The following is a 15,798-nucleotide window of genomic DNA, read 5'->3' as shown; positions in this document are numbered from 1 at the left end:
CAGTGCAGGAGCCACAGAAGACAGGGATTCAGTCCCCGGGTCGGGAAGATCCCCTGGAGGAGGGCGTGGCGACCCAGTCCAGTGTTCTTGCCTGGAGAATCCCACGGACAGGGGAGGCTAGCGGGCTACAGTCCATGGGGTCTCAAACAGTTGGACACGACTGAAGCGACTTAGCACACATTCATGCACAGTAGCGGGGTAAGAGTAGGGGAGAGAGAGATGAGGTGAGGGTTTGAGGAGTTATCTTACCTCTCTGGGGCTGAGACGACTCAGTTCTTTAGTTGTTACTAACTCAGCCTTGTTTTGCAGTTCATTGGTTTGCTTGTGACCGATGACCCAGATTGATACTCAGTCAATTTTTATCATTTGAAAAAAGTCCAACTTTGCTGGCGGTCCAGTGGCTAAGACTCCCTGCTTCCACTGTAAGGGACACAGATTGGGTCCCCAATCAGGGAACTAAGATCCCACATGCCACACAGAGTAACCAAAATAAAGAAATAAAATTTTAAAAGAGTCCAGCCAAATATCCCAGTTGAAGAAATAAAAATAGCAGAATGCCTAAGAAGCTTTTTGTCTGAAATGAACATAAATAAATCAAAGTGATGCTTTACTCACTTTCTTTCCTTACCATTATCACTCATGTCTTTACTGCAGATATATACATTTTAATGGGAAAAAAACCCAACACTTCCCTTCCACACTACTCTTCTTTTTCTTTATGGAGCTGTTTTCTTAATGTTGTTTTCTGTTTAATGGTCTTAATGCGTTTGTGCTTTGATAGAGGAATTTATTTTTTAAGTATATTCCTTTTTCCTACTTTTTATAATGGCAAGAAAATAAATAGCTTTATTTACAAGTTTTTCCTGGTAATAAAAACTCAGATGCATGCACACACACACACACACACACACACACACACACACACACGCACACATACAAATCAGAGGGCATGTTTTTTTGTTTGGTTTTTTTTTTTTGCTGAAAAATCTTAAATTATAACTCCAAGTCAAAAGGTATGTCTCCTGACATGGCAAATTTTTTGGATCCCTTTTCTCTCTTTCCAAATAGTAAATAGCAGTTCAATAGGAAAGCCAAGATAGACAAGTGAAGTCACACAAAATGCACACACACACACGTCACCATTACTCTGAGCATCTTGTGTCAGAGTGAAAATGGGGTATCACCGATCAGGGATAGCTTTCCAGGGCTAATGGCCTTCAACTTCTAAGAGGAGAGGTTGGTGGTGTGGGGGTTCTAAAGCTAATATTTTGATGTTGTGCCATTCAAAGGCAGAACATAAGCCAAGTGCCAAAAGATTTCAAAGAATCCATCCATACTTGTAGTCAGGTGGCTTCCCTTTAGAAAAACAACATTATTCAAAGTGAAAAATGAATTAATTAGAATGCCCTTAGGACGCACAATCTTCTTAAGTACTTTAGTGAGAAAGTTAATTAATCACCGCAGAATAAGACCCACAGGAGAGCATCCGTGCCTGTACTCAGGACCCTCACACCTCCCTGCACACTCCTCTTCTTTATGCAACTGTTTTCTTGAGGCTGTTTTCTGTTTAAAGGTCTTAATGCATTTATGCTTTTTCTGATACCTTCCATTGTAGTTTTTTTTTTCATTAAAATGTATATTTCTGCAGTAAAGACAAGAGCGATCATGGTGAGGAAAGAAAGGTGAGTACAGTATCACTTTGATTTGTTTGCATTCAGTTTTAGACAAAAAAGCTTCTTAGGCATTCGGAGGAATACTTTTCTATTTGGAAGAACAGTTAAATACTCAGCTTTAATTATTTATACGTTGTCTCTGAATTCTCAGTGGATGGTTTAAGGGACCATCCCATCGACTTTACCAAAGTAATGAGAGCAGAATAGCTTCAAGCTACTGTTACTATTAGCCGTGCCAACCACCAACTGATTTTAATTAGATTTAACTTTTGCTCTTGATGTAACACAACTTGGCTGTGCTGCCACAGATGAACAAAGGACCATTAATCATTTTATTTCACAAAAGAGCAGTGTGGGCCTGCACTGAAAGCGTTTAATAGAGAGGTTACATTTGTGCATGCTGAAATCATATTCGACTGAAGCCTAATTGAATCCTAGTCAGTGGTGGAGGAAAGTGATATCCCAGGGAGAACCCATGCCTCACCAGAGCATTTTTCTTGACCTCAGCAGATTGGCATTGAGGGCTGGGTAAGTCTCCATTGTGGGTGGCCGTTCCTTGCTGCAGGTGACAGTGTGAGACGGTCATCAGAACCACTGGCTTCTACCCAGTAGATTCCAGTAGCCCGGCCATCGGCATCACCCCTAATGGGACATCCAGAAATGTCTCTGAACGTTGACAAATGTCCTGGGGATATGGGACTAGCCACTCTCAGTTGGGAATCACTGCCCCGGAGGAATGTACAGGCCTCAGCTTCTCTGCACTGTATGTCCACTGTGGTTCATTTAGCCCATGGTTGAATCGCCGAAATTCAGCCTCTGTGCACCAGTGTCAGGTTAAATCTCAAAGACAGTTTGGGGCAAAGTAGAAAGAAATAGCTCTATTGCTTTGCCAGGCAAAAGGGGCCACAGTGGGCTAATGCCCCCAAGACTGTGTGTTCCACCCTGGGGGCTGGGCAGTGAGGAGCCTTATAGTGTTTAAGGAGCAGGGCGTGATCAGTTTGTGGACATTCTTCCAGTTGGTTGAGATGGTGGTGACGAGTCAGCATCATCAGCCTTCTGGTTCCAACTGGTCTGGGGTCTATGTGCTTGTGGGTAACATAGTTAACGTCTTCAACCTGGGAAGTTCAGTATCTCAAGAGAGCTCAAAGGACACGGCTCAGAATGCTATCTGTTGTCCCTGAGGAGGAACCAAAGGTCCTTGACTTTGTTTAATGACTAACATTATTATTTTGTATTGTTTGTTTTCCTTTCTGCATTTTCTCACTTCTCAGTTTAAATTTATTCTTCGACTAAAGTACTCCTGCAGAGAGAAGGAAGGCAGATTTACAGGAGAGCTTTGGAGAAGCAGACGTAGAGAATAGACTTATGGACATGAGGAGGGGCTGAGATGTATGGAGAGGGTAGCATGGAAAGTTACATCACCGTATGTGAAATAGATAGCCAACAGGAATTTGCTGTCTGGCTCAGGAAACTGAAACAGGGGCTCTGTATCAACGTAGAAGGATGGGGTGGGGGAGGGGGAGATGGGAGGGAGGTTCAAAAGGGAGGGGTATGTGTACACCTATGACTGATTCATGTTGAGGTTTGACAAAAAACAACAAAATTCTGTAAAGCAATTATCCTTCAATAAAAATTTTTTTAAAAAATCAGGCAGAGGACAGGACATGGGTGGGGTCTGCTCTGGGGAGGCCTCGGGGAACCTTGCTTGGTTACAGTCGCATCCACGCCGGGGCTTCCCAGGTGGTGCTAGTGATGAAGGACCCCCCTGCCAGCGCAGGAGACACAAAGAGGCGCGGGTTCGATCCCTGGGTGGGGAAGATCCCCTGGAGGAGGGCATGGCAACCCACTCCAGTATTCTTGCCTGGGGAATCCCATGGACAGAGGAGCCTGGCGGGCTGCAGTCCATGGGGTCACAGAGCGTCAGGCAAAACTGGCTGTTAGCTCGCACTCTTTTAGAGATTCATTGTAAGAAGGAGAGATGGTTCCACTTTTTCAATGCAGCAGCAGGCAACAGGCAGTGGCTTTCCTTACTTATTTGTTTATTATCAATCTTTCCCACCGGAAAGTGAACTCCACCACAAGAGCAGGGACTTGTGACACTTTTGTCCACTGCCATAACCCCACTGCCTGACACAGCATGTGGTCCCAAGCAGGTGACAAACACGTGTTGAATGCCCCCAAACCAAAGAAACAGTGATGATCTAACTGGAGTCTGGGCTTCAGGCCAGCTGTCTCGTCCAGTCTTCTTTCGTGTTTGAAGTGACGCTATCTCCTTCTTCAGGTTTGGAAGGTCAGGGTGGTTTTCTTCTTCCTTCCTCCAAGCTGCTTTTGCCTCTGTGTAGTTCAGTGATGCGGGAAAGGAATATTGCTGGCACCACTTTCATGTTTCAGCCTCATCAAAAGTGGTTCCGCTCCAACTCTTCTCCTTTTCTTCCAGTTTCACCAGCTTCCCTCTGATAAGTTTGATCTAATTGCAGTGCTTATCTTTGAGCAGCTCCTTCAATAACCCCTCATTGGGGCTCTTTAATCCAAATGGGTCTTCCTCTGTCACACAAACTTTTCTCCCCCAGATTTTAGTCCTTAGAAGAAGAGCCGAGTTATGATAACGCCTTCATTAAAACATTCCTTAATAGAGCTGACTGCCTTTCCTTGATTGCATAATCAACGGCTAATGAAATTGTCTGGGTAACAAGAGCTATAGTGTATTACATCCTCTCTTGAGACAGAGTGGAAAGACAATTGTATCATCTGAGAAGAAGATTGATTGTTCACAGTTTGAATTTGATTGTCCTTAAGGGGAGCCAAACAAGAGATCATCTCTGGCTTCTCTGAGTGCATTTTCTTCCCTTGGAAAGTTACTGTTTTACTTTCCACACAAGCCAAGCATATAAATATCATGCTTTGTTGCAGAAGAATCAAAAGGAAGTGTCAATTTTTTTCCAGTCTCGTAAATGATGCAGTTTGAGAGGCATCTGGTTGACCTCAAACAGGCCTCTCACTGTAGGTGGAGATCAAAGCTTTTCATTGCTCATCTTCAGAAACTCTCTTTTCACTGCAGGAGGGAACCCCCGAGGAAGGTTTGCCCTGGGCCTGGTGCAGAACGAATGGAAGGTCTACGTGAAGAGACATCTGGATAGAGAAGAACAAGACATTTATTTCCTCAATATCACTGCCACCGATGGACTCTTTGTCACTCAGGCCATGGTGGAAGTGACTGTTAGTGATGTGAATGACAATAGCCCTGTGTGTGATCAGGTGAGATTTGTGGCCATGTCGGATAAATTGCTGCTTTTCACTCTGCTTCTCTAAAATGTAGTCAAAACCCATTTCACTTTTCTCCTTAAGACCTGGCTACAGTCTCTTCCTTTCTCCTTAATTAGTGCAGTCCAGTTTTATATAAGCACATAAGAGGATGAAATACTATAAACATGGAAAGAGTATAGGTAGCACAATTAGTACCTAATTCTGCCCATTAAAAAATACAAACAAAAAATAAAATCTTAAAAAGCTTTTTAAGGAATCAGAAAGAATATTGTGATTTTTCATATCTAAACTACTGATTTCATAAGAGAAAAATGGACCACTCAAAAGTATGAATTGCTTTTGTTGTGTAAGTTTACACAGCTGACTGGCAGCAATGTTGGTAATGAAGCTGGGTCTCCAGACTTCTCATGAAGCGTCATTTCCCCCATAGTTCAAAGCATGAGAGCCAATGCAAGGTGTCAGTTATTGATTTTATATTCTTTCTTACCAAAATTAAATCACCCTTCATTTACGTTTTCCTTTCATGTAGTCTGCAAGAGAGTATTGGTGTTCTTTAGCTTAGAAAATTGTTGGAAATCATACTAATGCCAGATGTTAGTAGTGTCTTTAAAGTCGAAGGGTCCCAAGGACTCCCTGGTGCTTGATCACTATCTGTTGTGACCATTATCTGATGTGCATCACAGTTCCACAGGGGCAGGGATTTTTGTCTGTTTTCTTCTGCATTGTACCCCTAGCATCTCAACAGTACCTCACCCATAATAGCTGCTCAATTAGCATTTGTTGAATGAATGAGCATGGGAGGGACAGGGCAAGAGATATTCTATGTTTCATCCAATGGTGTAAGATGATTCTGTAGTAAAGGAAAAACGTAACTGAAGATAAATTATGCGAGTGCCTTTTTAAGGAAATCATTTATCAGGCTAATATGGCAATCGCCCCACGCATACTAATGATTTTGCCTTTGTCCAGGTTGCATATACAGCATCACTTCCTGAAGACATTCCATCAAACAAAATCATCCTGAAGGTCAGTGCCAAGGATGCTGACATTGGACCCAATGGAGATATACGATACTCACTCTATGGACCTGGAAACAACGAGTTTTTTCTAGATCCAGAAAGTGGTAAGGCAAAATTTATTCTCTGAAATGCCATTGTTAATCCACAAGAGAAGTTAAATTTTCACATGGTCTCATCACTAGGGGGTAGTTGGTATCTAAGAGCCTTAATATGGCACTCTGTTACCTTGGACTCTTAAGAAATGCTAGTGGCTCATTGTGTCTGGAAGACACAAACCTCATTTGACTTATAAACTTGCCCTGACTTTACCTACATGTGGTAGCACCAGGGAATCAGATGTGTCTGTTTGCTTCTCCTCTTTCTTATATCCATGAGTTAAAGCAACTGCCCTATTAAGGGTATATGTAGAATTATAGATGCAGGTTTCCATGCAAACCAGACAGCAGTGCACAGTAAGGAGAGTCTTGCCTTGCTGAAACCCTTTTTAGGTTCCTGTGCTTATTAGCACACTTGTCTGGTTTTTATCCATCATTGCTGCTTAGTTGTGAGACTGCAGATGTGCTTCCACATTAAGGTAAAGTTTATAAGGTGAAAGGTTATGCACACTGAAGGCAGATGCCCGCATTGAAGGCCAAAGCTTAAGGAAAAGACATTTTCTATGGAGGTAAATTATTACAGAGCTGTGTGCTGGATTGGCCCATCCATTGACAATTTTTAATTGAAGTGTAATGATTAAATGATTTGCATATTTCCAGCTTTGTATTGGTTGCAGTGAAGAACCACTAACTACTGAGTTTCCAGAAGGTATTAGCTTCTCAATAATCTACTCCCATGTCAGCTATATCTTACTGGGAAGGGCTTAGTTGCATAACAATATACTACTTGGATATAGAGGCCTGGCACTTTTTTTTTTTTTTACTAACTAGCATTTATTAACTACTAGACCTAAAAACACTTTGTGGAGTATTTGTGATAGACTCTGACATGAACCCCTCATAGCATTCCCAAGCGAGACTGTAACCCAGTGGGGAAGACAGAGCAGTGAGTCAGTAATACTAATAACAGAAATAATGATAGTAATGAAAGACAATGACATGAGTGCCTGAGAGAGACATCAAGAAGCTATATCTGAGCGCAGAGGAAAAAGCAGCTAATGTTCTGATGAGAGGGAAGAGGAAGCTTGTAAAGAAGAACCGGCATTTGAACTGAGCCAGGATCCTCGGGGCTAAAGCAGGCCGCTGCCAGCCACGGGCGCAGCGTGGGCAGAGAGTGTGGGCAGGGGGCACCTCCAGGAAACGCCGTGTACAGCACTCTCACTGGTCAGAGGAGCCGCAGGATGACTCGCCAGAGAAGTGGTGGGAAAAATAACTTTAGGTCAGATCTTGGAGGGTCCTGAATGCCCAACTGACAACTCCCTGGATGTTTTTGCGGAGGGGGACATGATCCAGCCTGTATTTGAGAACTGCCTGCCTTCAGGAAGCTGTAGAAGGAACAGCTTTGTAAGTACTGATGACTTGCTCCCAGTGATACCTGCTAATTTTACTAAGAGTACATAATAATATTTCATGAGCCTGAGTTTTCACCAAACGGCATTTATTCAGGTCTGTCATTGCCATTATCCACTGAAATTTAAGTAGCAATGAAATCCCCACAGGGACTGACACCCAGGACCAGTATAGCTATTCCAGTGATTAATAAACCCTCCATGGTTGTAAAATCCCCTTCCTGCACATCTGCTCCAGGCTTCTCAGTTATTCCCCACTGGGACTCCCCCCCAACAACTGCTGGCCCTCTGCTCTCCCAGCAAGTGGGGTTTGCCTGGCACAATATGACTCTTTTGTAACCTCTTTCTGCTGGAGCCAGCCTGTTTGGACTGTGTATTTTCCTCTAAAAGATGAGGTAAAAAAAGATTGTCTGGAAGCAGAGAGACTAACCCTTCTGCATCTAAAGACCACTGACCTGATTGACCATCAGAGAACTGAGCAGTTCTTAAGAGGTTTAAAGAGGTGTGGAGCTTCTCCATCCTGCCAAAAGAAGGAATCCCTGACACAAGAGGCTTCACAGTGGAATTAATTCCTTTGAAGGTCATGCTGTTGGTTTCTTGTTGCATCCAGAATCCCATAAATTTTTCCCTGATGCTTAAAAACTTTGAACTTGCTCTATTTTTCAAAGTATGAAGCTCTTGAGCCAAATATCACCAGTCCTTCCTATACTGGAGTTCTGTATGTAATCGATTCCCTGCTCTTTGAAGAAAGACAGTTTTTGAAAAGCCAGGCCATTTATTTTCACAGGTGAGTTAAAAACTTTGGCTCCATTGGACCGGGAGAGGGTCCCTGAATACAACCTCATTGCCAGGGCCACCGACGGGGGTGGGCGATTCTGCCAATCCAATGTCCATCTGATCCTGGAGGACGTGAACGATAACCCGCCGGTGTTTTCATCTGACCACTACAACGCCTGTGTCTATGAGAACACGGCCACCAAGGCTCTGTTGACCAGGGTTCAAGCGGTGGATCCGGATGTTGGTAAGTCAGCTGCCCGGATGGGTGCCTCCCTGTCTGTGCGTTGGACACAGTTATGTTCTGCCTGTCCTCCAGCCCCATCAGCCCACCTAGACTCCTTCCCGTTAGGGCAAGTACAGTAAACCACAGTTCGGCTCTTAGGCTGATGGACTTCATACACGTGAAAGAAATCTGCAAGACATCTTCCCACCTTTTTGGAGGGTTTAAAGAAGTGATACTGTGAATTCCTTCAACTTTTAACAAAAGGGTTTTGAGTTTGTTTTTTTTTTTTTAACCTTTAGAATAAAAATAATAGCTTTCCTACTTGCGCATTCCTCTTGAACATAGTTAAATGTGTGGTAGGGAGAATTCATTTCTATTTCTATAAAGAATTGCAACCCATGCTTTAGCTGAAATATGACAGCCTCGATTTATGGTGGTGCCCCATAGTGCAAAGACCAATTACTAAATGTGCTGCCAGTCCAGTGTGGATTTTTTCTAACTGCCATTTTCCAGAGTATTTTGGTCACATAAACTGACATTACTCGGAGGGGTGGGAGTGGTGGGGGGGGGATAAGGCATTAGAATTGAAAGTTGCTAATAAAGTTTGTGTTCAGATCCACTTTACATAATGAGATGGTGAGTTAGAAAAGACTGGAGTTAATTGCTAGGTAGCCTTTCTGAGAATGCATAAGTTATTGAGGTGACTGCATGATGGAGTCTAAATACAAAAGGGCATATAGACAGCCTCTTGGCTGTGCATTTTAAAAGCTGTAAATCAGAGGACTGGGGAATGATGGGGTATGTCTGTTATGCTAAACAGGTCTTTATATAATTCAGTGTCTTATTGCTTAATTCTAAATTGAAAGAAAAATTATTGGACTAATGAAAAAGTAAATACATGATAATTAGTTGAAAACAAACGTAGAGCCCAGGGTCTCTGCATATTTCCCCTTAGAGAAATTAGTGGCTATTCTATGAATTATTGTTCTTACCTTATTAGCATAATTTTTGAGGCTGAGAACCAACCCTTTAAAAATCTGCATATTATAAAGCTTGGTAAAAAAACATAATAAATAGTAAAAGACTTTTTTTTTTTCCAGCTGCACTATGCAGCTTATGGAATCTTAGTTCTCTGACAGGAATTGAACCCAAGCCCTTAGCAGTGAAAGCACGGAGTCCAAAACCCTGGACCCCAAGGGAATTTCAGAAAAGACTCTTTTATTGACCTATAATCATGAATTATTTACAAATGCTCCTTTAGGAGAATTAGAAAACATTCCCTGGACTCTTGATAGCAAACTTTTGGAGAAAAGAGGACAGAAATTGTACAGATGAATCATTAATAATTTAACTTTGAGAATGTGTAATTGGGGCAGGGACAAAATTTTAAGATTGAAAATTTTTTTAATTAAAATTTCAATTTAAAAAAATTGGAGTTTTTCTATTCAACTCCTTCCTAACGGAATTGGGTGTGCTCTGTCTACTAGAGAATGAACATGGAGAGAGTCTGATCAGTACGTTATGCTTCAGACAGGAGGTGCTAGGTTGTCAACTGAGAAATGTGATTGCAGTAGAGGGTATGCAGCCCGCTTTGTGCTGCTCAATTCTGCCGAGTCAGCTGTCCAGGTTGGCAGTTGGGGAAGAAGGGTTGACTAGACTGTGCATTAGCAGGGGCAGAGATGATGAAGCCTTTCAAACACTAGACCTGGAATAACCCATCAGCACCTCTCTCTGCTCTTTGCACCAGTTAGCAAAAGGCTTACATTCATGGCTTCACACCAACACAGAGGTTGAGTGCTGTTCGTATTGTGTGTTCATCAGGCCATTGTATTCACTTCCAGAAAGCTCTAGCATAGGATACCAGATTCTAGGTCATATTCTCAGTTTTTTTTAGATCTCATTTAGCTTTAAAAATAAAAACTAAGACAGCTGGGAAGGAACAAACGAGCTCCTCTAAAAGGCAAACTGAGCACCTGCTGTTTCTAGGCACCGTGCTGAGGAGGTGGGGGTGGAGGGCTTGCTCAGAGCCTGCAGGGAGAACCAGAGTCAAACCCATGTTCTCCAGAGTCCCAGGTATCAGTGACTGGGGGCTGCTTATGCCGTTTTCATCAGTGGCCTGATCCCCACTTCTCAGTCTTCTGTAAGTCAGCACAGAGGAGCATGAGCCACATGCTGAGATGAGCAGTTTGGGGTGGGCAGTGCTGGGTGAATCATCTGGAGGCCAAACCTAACCTCTGGCCTAAAGCTGAGTTTGCTCCTGAATCGTTAAGACTGAATTCAACCCTACTGAATCCAGCCATCCAGTGTCTTTAGTCTGGCTTATATAGAGTGTTCCAAACAGTTTGAATCAATTGTCAATAAAAGTCAAGAGATATTTATTTAAATTTTCAATAGCTGGCATTATCTAAAAATAGCACTCAGAAGACAGCAATTCCAGGCACACAATCCCACCATGGTTGGAAGCTGCCATCAGCCAGTTCTCAACCTTCCCAGCCATCTCACTTATGTTTCTGCCTGACCTGCATAGGCCCCTTCTCTAAAGTGACAAGGAAATTCTGGTGTTTAAGAACTTTTAACTTTGAAATAATTATAAGTTCACAGGAATTTGCCAAAAAAATGTACAGAAGGTGGCATGCACCTTTCACACAATCTTTTCTCCCACACAATCTTTTCTCCCATCTTGCATAACTGTAGTACACTCAGATTTTGACACAGGTGTCTGTGTGTGTGTGTGTGATTGTGTGTGTGTGTAGTTCTGTGCAGTTTTGTCACCTGTGCAGCTTCATGTAACCACCACCCCATTCATCTACTTGCTGCCCCTTCATAATGACACCCACCTTCTCCCCACACTTCCTTCCAGTCTGTAATCCCTGGCAACCACTGATCTCCATATCTATAATTTAGTTATTTCAAAAATGTTATTTAAATGGAATCGTGCAGCTTGTAACCTTTTCCAAATGTCCTTTTTCACTCAACATCATTCCCTTGAGATCCATCCAAGTTGTCTAATTGGTTTTTGATCCTATTGAAGAACATTGGCTCCATTTGTATAAATGACAGGGCTGTTTGGTTCATGAAACTTCTTTTGTCAAGCATATTCCTTTACCTAAATTTACAAACGATTTCATCAGTATTTGGCCACAGCATATACTAAGCCACTATAAATTGCAGAAAAAAGGCAGAGATATATTAACCTAAAGTCCGATTCCATTACTTCATAAATTCAAAATTCCTACAATCTCTTGCTAACCTTTCATATCCTGATTTTCTAATTAGCATATATATACATATACATGTATATATGTATCTATATCATTGTTTTTAGCCAAACAATTCTTTGCTATGCCAAATTCATTATCCATAATGAACCAATGCTAGTGTTAGAGAAACTGCCTAGATCAGGAAGAAAAAAAATAAAAACAGGAAGACAAGACCACTTTAGCACCCATTTTATGAGTTCTAAGCAATAACATGGCCACTGTCTAGATTTTAGCATTAAATTCTTCATTTTCCTGTAAAGTGAACTCCATCCTCCATCCTCCATCCCATGAACTAATGACATGACTTTATGACCTAATATTTATAAAAATTTAATCCTTTCAGTAAACATTAGGAGACTTTTTGTCACACCATCTCTTTGGGGTTCATATTTTGCTATTTACTCTACCTCTTAAGGCAAGGTTAGCTGTCCAGATTCTCAGTATTGAGGGTTTTTTAAACTAACAAAGGAAATATGCAGTGATAAAAATCAGAGCTAAAATCTGTGACCATTTTAGGCAAAGTGACATGAAAATCAAATGTAAACTTGCACTGGAAAATGTGTCAGAGCCCATGATTTATTGAGAGGCCAATGTCCAGATGTTTGAGATTCAAGAGGACATACTTTTCCTCTTATGGATCAGGGACATAAAGCAAGGAAATGTTCTAATGAACATGTTCACTCCTTTCCTGTAAAATATTTCCCATGCAGTTTAGATCTGTTTTTAAGGATTTTGGAAAAAACTTGGAAGCTTGTAACACACATTAAAATTATTTTCCATTCAATATAGCTGATATTTAATGAGTCGGTACGTAACAGCTATTATAGAAGGAACTATACGAGGAATATGCAGTGACAGGCCCAGGTTCCATGCAGTAGTGAAGGCCATAAATCTGGAACACACAAACCTGGAATAAAAGAAAGAACTTCCAGATTCAGAATGAATGAGATTCAATAGGCAGAGGGATGAAGGCCTTCAGGAAGACAGGAACCAGGGGGGAAAATTTGCAAAGTTGGGAACGTGCTGTTTTTTTGAGTTGCTCAGTTGTGTCTGACTCTTTGTGACTCCATGAACTGTAGCATTCCAGGCTCCCCTGTCCTTCACAGTCTCCCTGAGTTTGCTTAAACTCATGTCCATTGAGTCCATAATGCCAACAAACCGTCTTATCTTCTGTTGCCCCTTCTCCTCCCGCCCTCAGTCTTTCCCAGCATCAAGGTCTTTTCCAATGAGTTGACTTTTTACATCAGGTGGCCAAAGTATTGGAACTTCAGCTTCAGCATCTGTTCTTTCAATGAGTATTCAGGAGTGATTTCCTTTCAAATTGACTAGTTTGATCTCCTTACTTTCCACAGAGCTCTTAAGAATTTTCTACAGCACCCCAATTCAAAACCATCAATTCTTCAGTGCTCAACCTTCTTTATGTTCAGCTCTCATATCCATACACGACTACTGAAAAACCTTTGTTTGACTGTATGGGCCTTTGTCTGCAAAGTGATGTCTCTACTTTTTAGTATTAAAACTGTCTAGGTTTGTCATAACTTTTCTTCCAAGGAGCAAACCTCTTTCATGGCTACAGTCACCGTTCACAATGATTTTGAAGCCCAAGAAAATAAAGTCTGTCACTGTTTCCATTGTTTCCCCATTTATTTGCCAAGAAGTGATGAGACTGGATGCCATGATCTTAGTTTTTTGAATGTTGCATTCCAAGACAGCTTTTTCACTCTCCTCTTTCACCTTCATCAACAAACTCTTTAGTTCCTCTTCACTTTCTGCTATTAGGGTGGTGTCATCTATATATCTAAGGTTATTGATATTTCTCCCTGCTATCTTGATTCTAGCTTGAGCTTCATCCAGCCTGACATTTCACATTATGTACTCTGCATATAATTTAAATAAGCAGGGTGACAATATGCAGCCTTGACGTATTCCTTTCCCAATTGTGAACCAGTCTGTTGTTCCATATCTGGTTCTAACTGTTGCTTCTTATCCTGCATACAGGCTTCTCAGGGGGCAGGTAAGGTGGTCTGGCATTCCCATCTCTTTGCGTGAGTGAGTGAAAGTCACTCAGTCATGTCTGACTCTTTGTGACCCCATGGACTTTACAGTCCATGGAATTCTCCAGGCCAAAATACTGGAGTGGGTAGCCTTTCCCTTCTCCAGGGATCTTCTCAACCCAGGGATTGAACCCAGGTCTCCCGCATTGCAGGCGGACTCTTTACCAGCTGAGCCAAAAGGGAAACCTCCTAACTCTTTACACCCAACTAAATAGTTGGGAGAGTATAACATGGTCCAGGACAGAAAGCTGACAGTGAGATGAGAGAAGTCATCTGGGTCCAATTGTGGGGGTTCACAAAAGCCAGGAATTGTGTGCTTAAACCCAAAGATGGAAAAGAACTGCTGCACACGTAGGACAAAAGAAATTCATCAGTTCTGGCTCGGGAACTGCTGATCTGATGAAAGCCTCTAACGTGGATATGAAGAAAGCTTCTAGGAGATTATTGAGAAAGACCACAAGGACCAAAATTCAAGTGGTAGCTTGGGATTTAAAAGGAAGAAGCAGATGAGAGATTTTACATGTGAAATCTGCCAATTTTGGCAACTGACTGGACTGAAGGCACAATGGACAGGCCAGGCAGGAACTCAAATTCAGGCACAAGGTGGACAGAAATAGCCTGGGTGGCCTGAAGCAGGACCTCGTGTAAAAAGATAAAAAATTGGAGACACACTGGGAATTAAAGTACAGTCCTTCAGGAATGAAGACAACAAGTTTGCTAATCGTGACAGCGTAGGAAGGCTTTGCCTTCAAGGGGCTTCCAGTAATTACGGAAACAGACAAGCAGAAATGGACATTCAGAGAGACAAGTATAAATGAACATTCAAAGAAAATGGAATCAATGTTATAACAGAGTCACTTCATCTGTAAAAGTAGGGGTTTTTTAAGGATTAGTCAGACACATGTAAAAGGCTAGCTCAGATCTCTGTGGAAACATGAAAACATGAGCAGTGACTTTTCAAGTGGGACAACTCAGAAAGTATTCACAAAATGGTATTTGCATTCAAGCCAGGTTTTAAGGGTTGGGGCTTGATATTGAGGCAAGAAGAGGGGAGAGATCTAGTAGCAAAAGAGGATTGTATTAGCTAAGATAGCCTTGAGTAGACTGAGGTAACTTTTCAAACAATCTCAGTGGCTTAGTGCAGCAAAAGTTTAATTCTTGCTCATGTGGGGAGCAGGTCAGTGCAAGTCCACTTAGCGATGTGGAAATCTGGTCCCTCCATTGGGTCAATACCACCTTCATGACCTTTGCTTCCCAAGGCCACTGCAGCAAAAGAAGAGAGGGATGAAGAAGGCATGTCAGCTCTTTGCTGCCTCAGCCTGAGAGAGACCCCCGTCACTTTGTCACTGTCCATTGACTAGAACTAGTCAGATGATGCTGGGAGGTATAGGAGAGGCCACAGGGTATTTGGTGAGCACTCATGTCTCTGCTACAGTAATGAAAGCAGGAAAGAGAAACTGCCCCAAGACATTTCAAAGAAGTGGGAAAAGATGGCGTTCCTCGTGTGGTTAGGGAGGGTGAGCCTCAGCAACAAGGAGAGACCTCAACTGCTTAATCCCAGACGTGGAAGGAAGGCGAGAAGCAGAAAGAAAAAAGACTGACTTTCAAAGGAAGAAACTAAGAGGGAGAGGCTGAGGAAAGCCCAGTTGGGAGGCGCACATCTGCCTTCAGACATCTCCATGTGGTGAGAGAGTCTGTCAGTGAAGCAGACTAACATGGCGGCAGCCAGGCTGGGCGCTCTGCGGCGAGCGCAGGGAGTGAGCTTCAGAGGGTGAAGGCGACGTGAGAGGGAGTCACTGAAAAGTGGGGAAGAGAAGTTCCTCCCCCACTGAGGGCTCTGTAGGTGCTGGGTTACAGAAGTGAACAGACCCAACCGGTAGACTGAATTTCATGAATAGAAAAGGTAGAAGTTCTCTCTCAGAGTCTTCCAGAATGATGCCTTTCCCCCTGACATCAATAGATCCTCTTATTAGCAGAGAACAGGAAAGCAACAGAACCTTTCCATTTTTACCCAAGAGTTTGTT

The 15,798-nt window shown here is 42.4% G+C and overlaps 1 protein-coding gene across 2 annotated transcripts in view; it reads left to right on the top strand.

Annotated features, from left to right (window-relative positions):
• Positions 1–15,798, top strand: part of FAT3 (FAT atypical cadherin 3) — a 624,278-nt gene that overhangs the window by 516,061 nt on the left and 92,419 nt on the right. For both annotated transcript variants that reach the window (XM_065936477.1, XM_065936476.1), the window contains exons 10-12: positions 4,732–4,928; positions 5,907–6,060; positions 8,248–8,481. In XM_065936477.1, the coding sequence (XP_065792549.1) occupies positions 4,732–4,928; positions 5,907–6,060; positions 8,248–8,481 (585 nt within the window). The remainder of the gene's footprint in view (positions 1–4,731; positions 4,929–5,906; positions 6,061–8,247; positions 8,482–15,798) is intronic.

This window comes from Muntiacus reevesi, chromosome 5, assembly GCF_963930625.1.
Source record: "Muntiacus reevesi chromosome 5, mMunRee1.1, whole genome shotgun sequence".
NCBI lineage: Eukaryota > Metazoa > Chordata > Mammalia > Artiodactyla > Cervidae > Muntiacus > Muntiacus reevesi.
The sequence above is the reverse complement of the archived record's forward strand: the minus strand, read 5'-3'. Positions and strand labels throughout refer to the sequence as shown.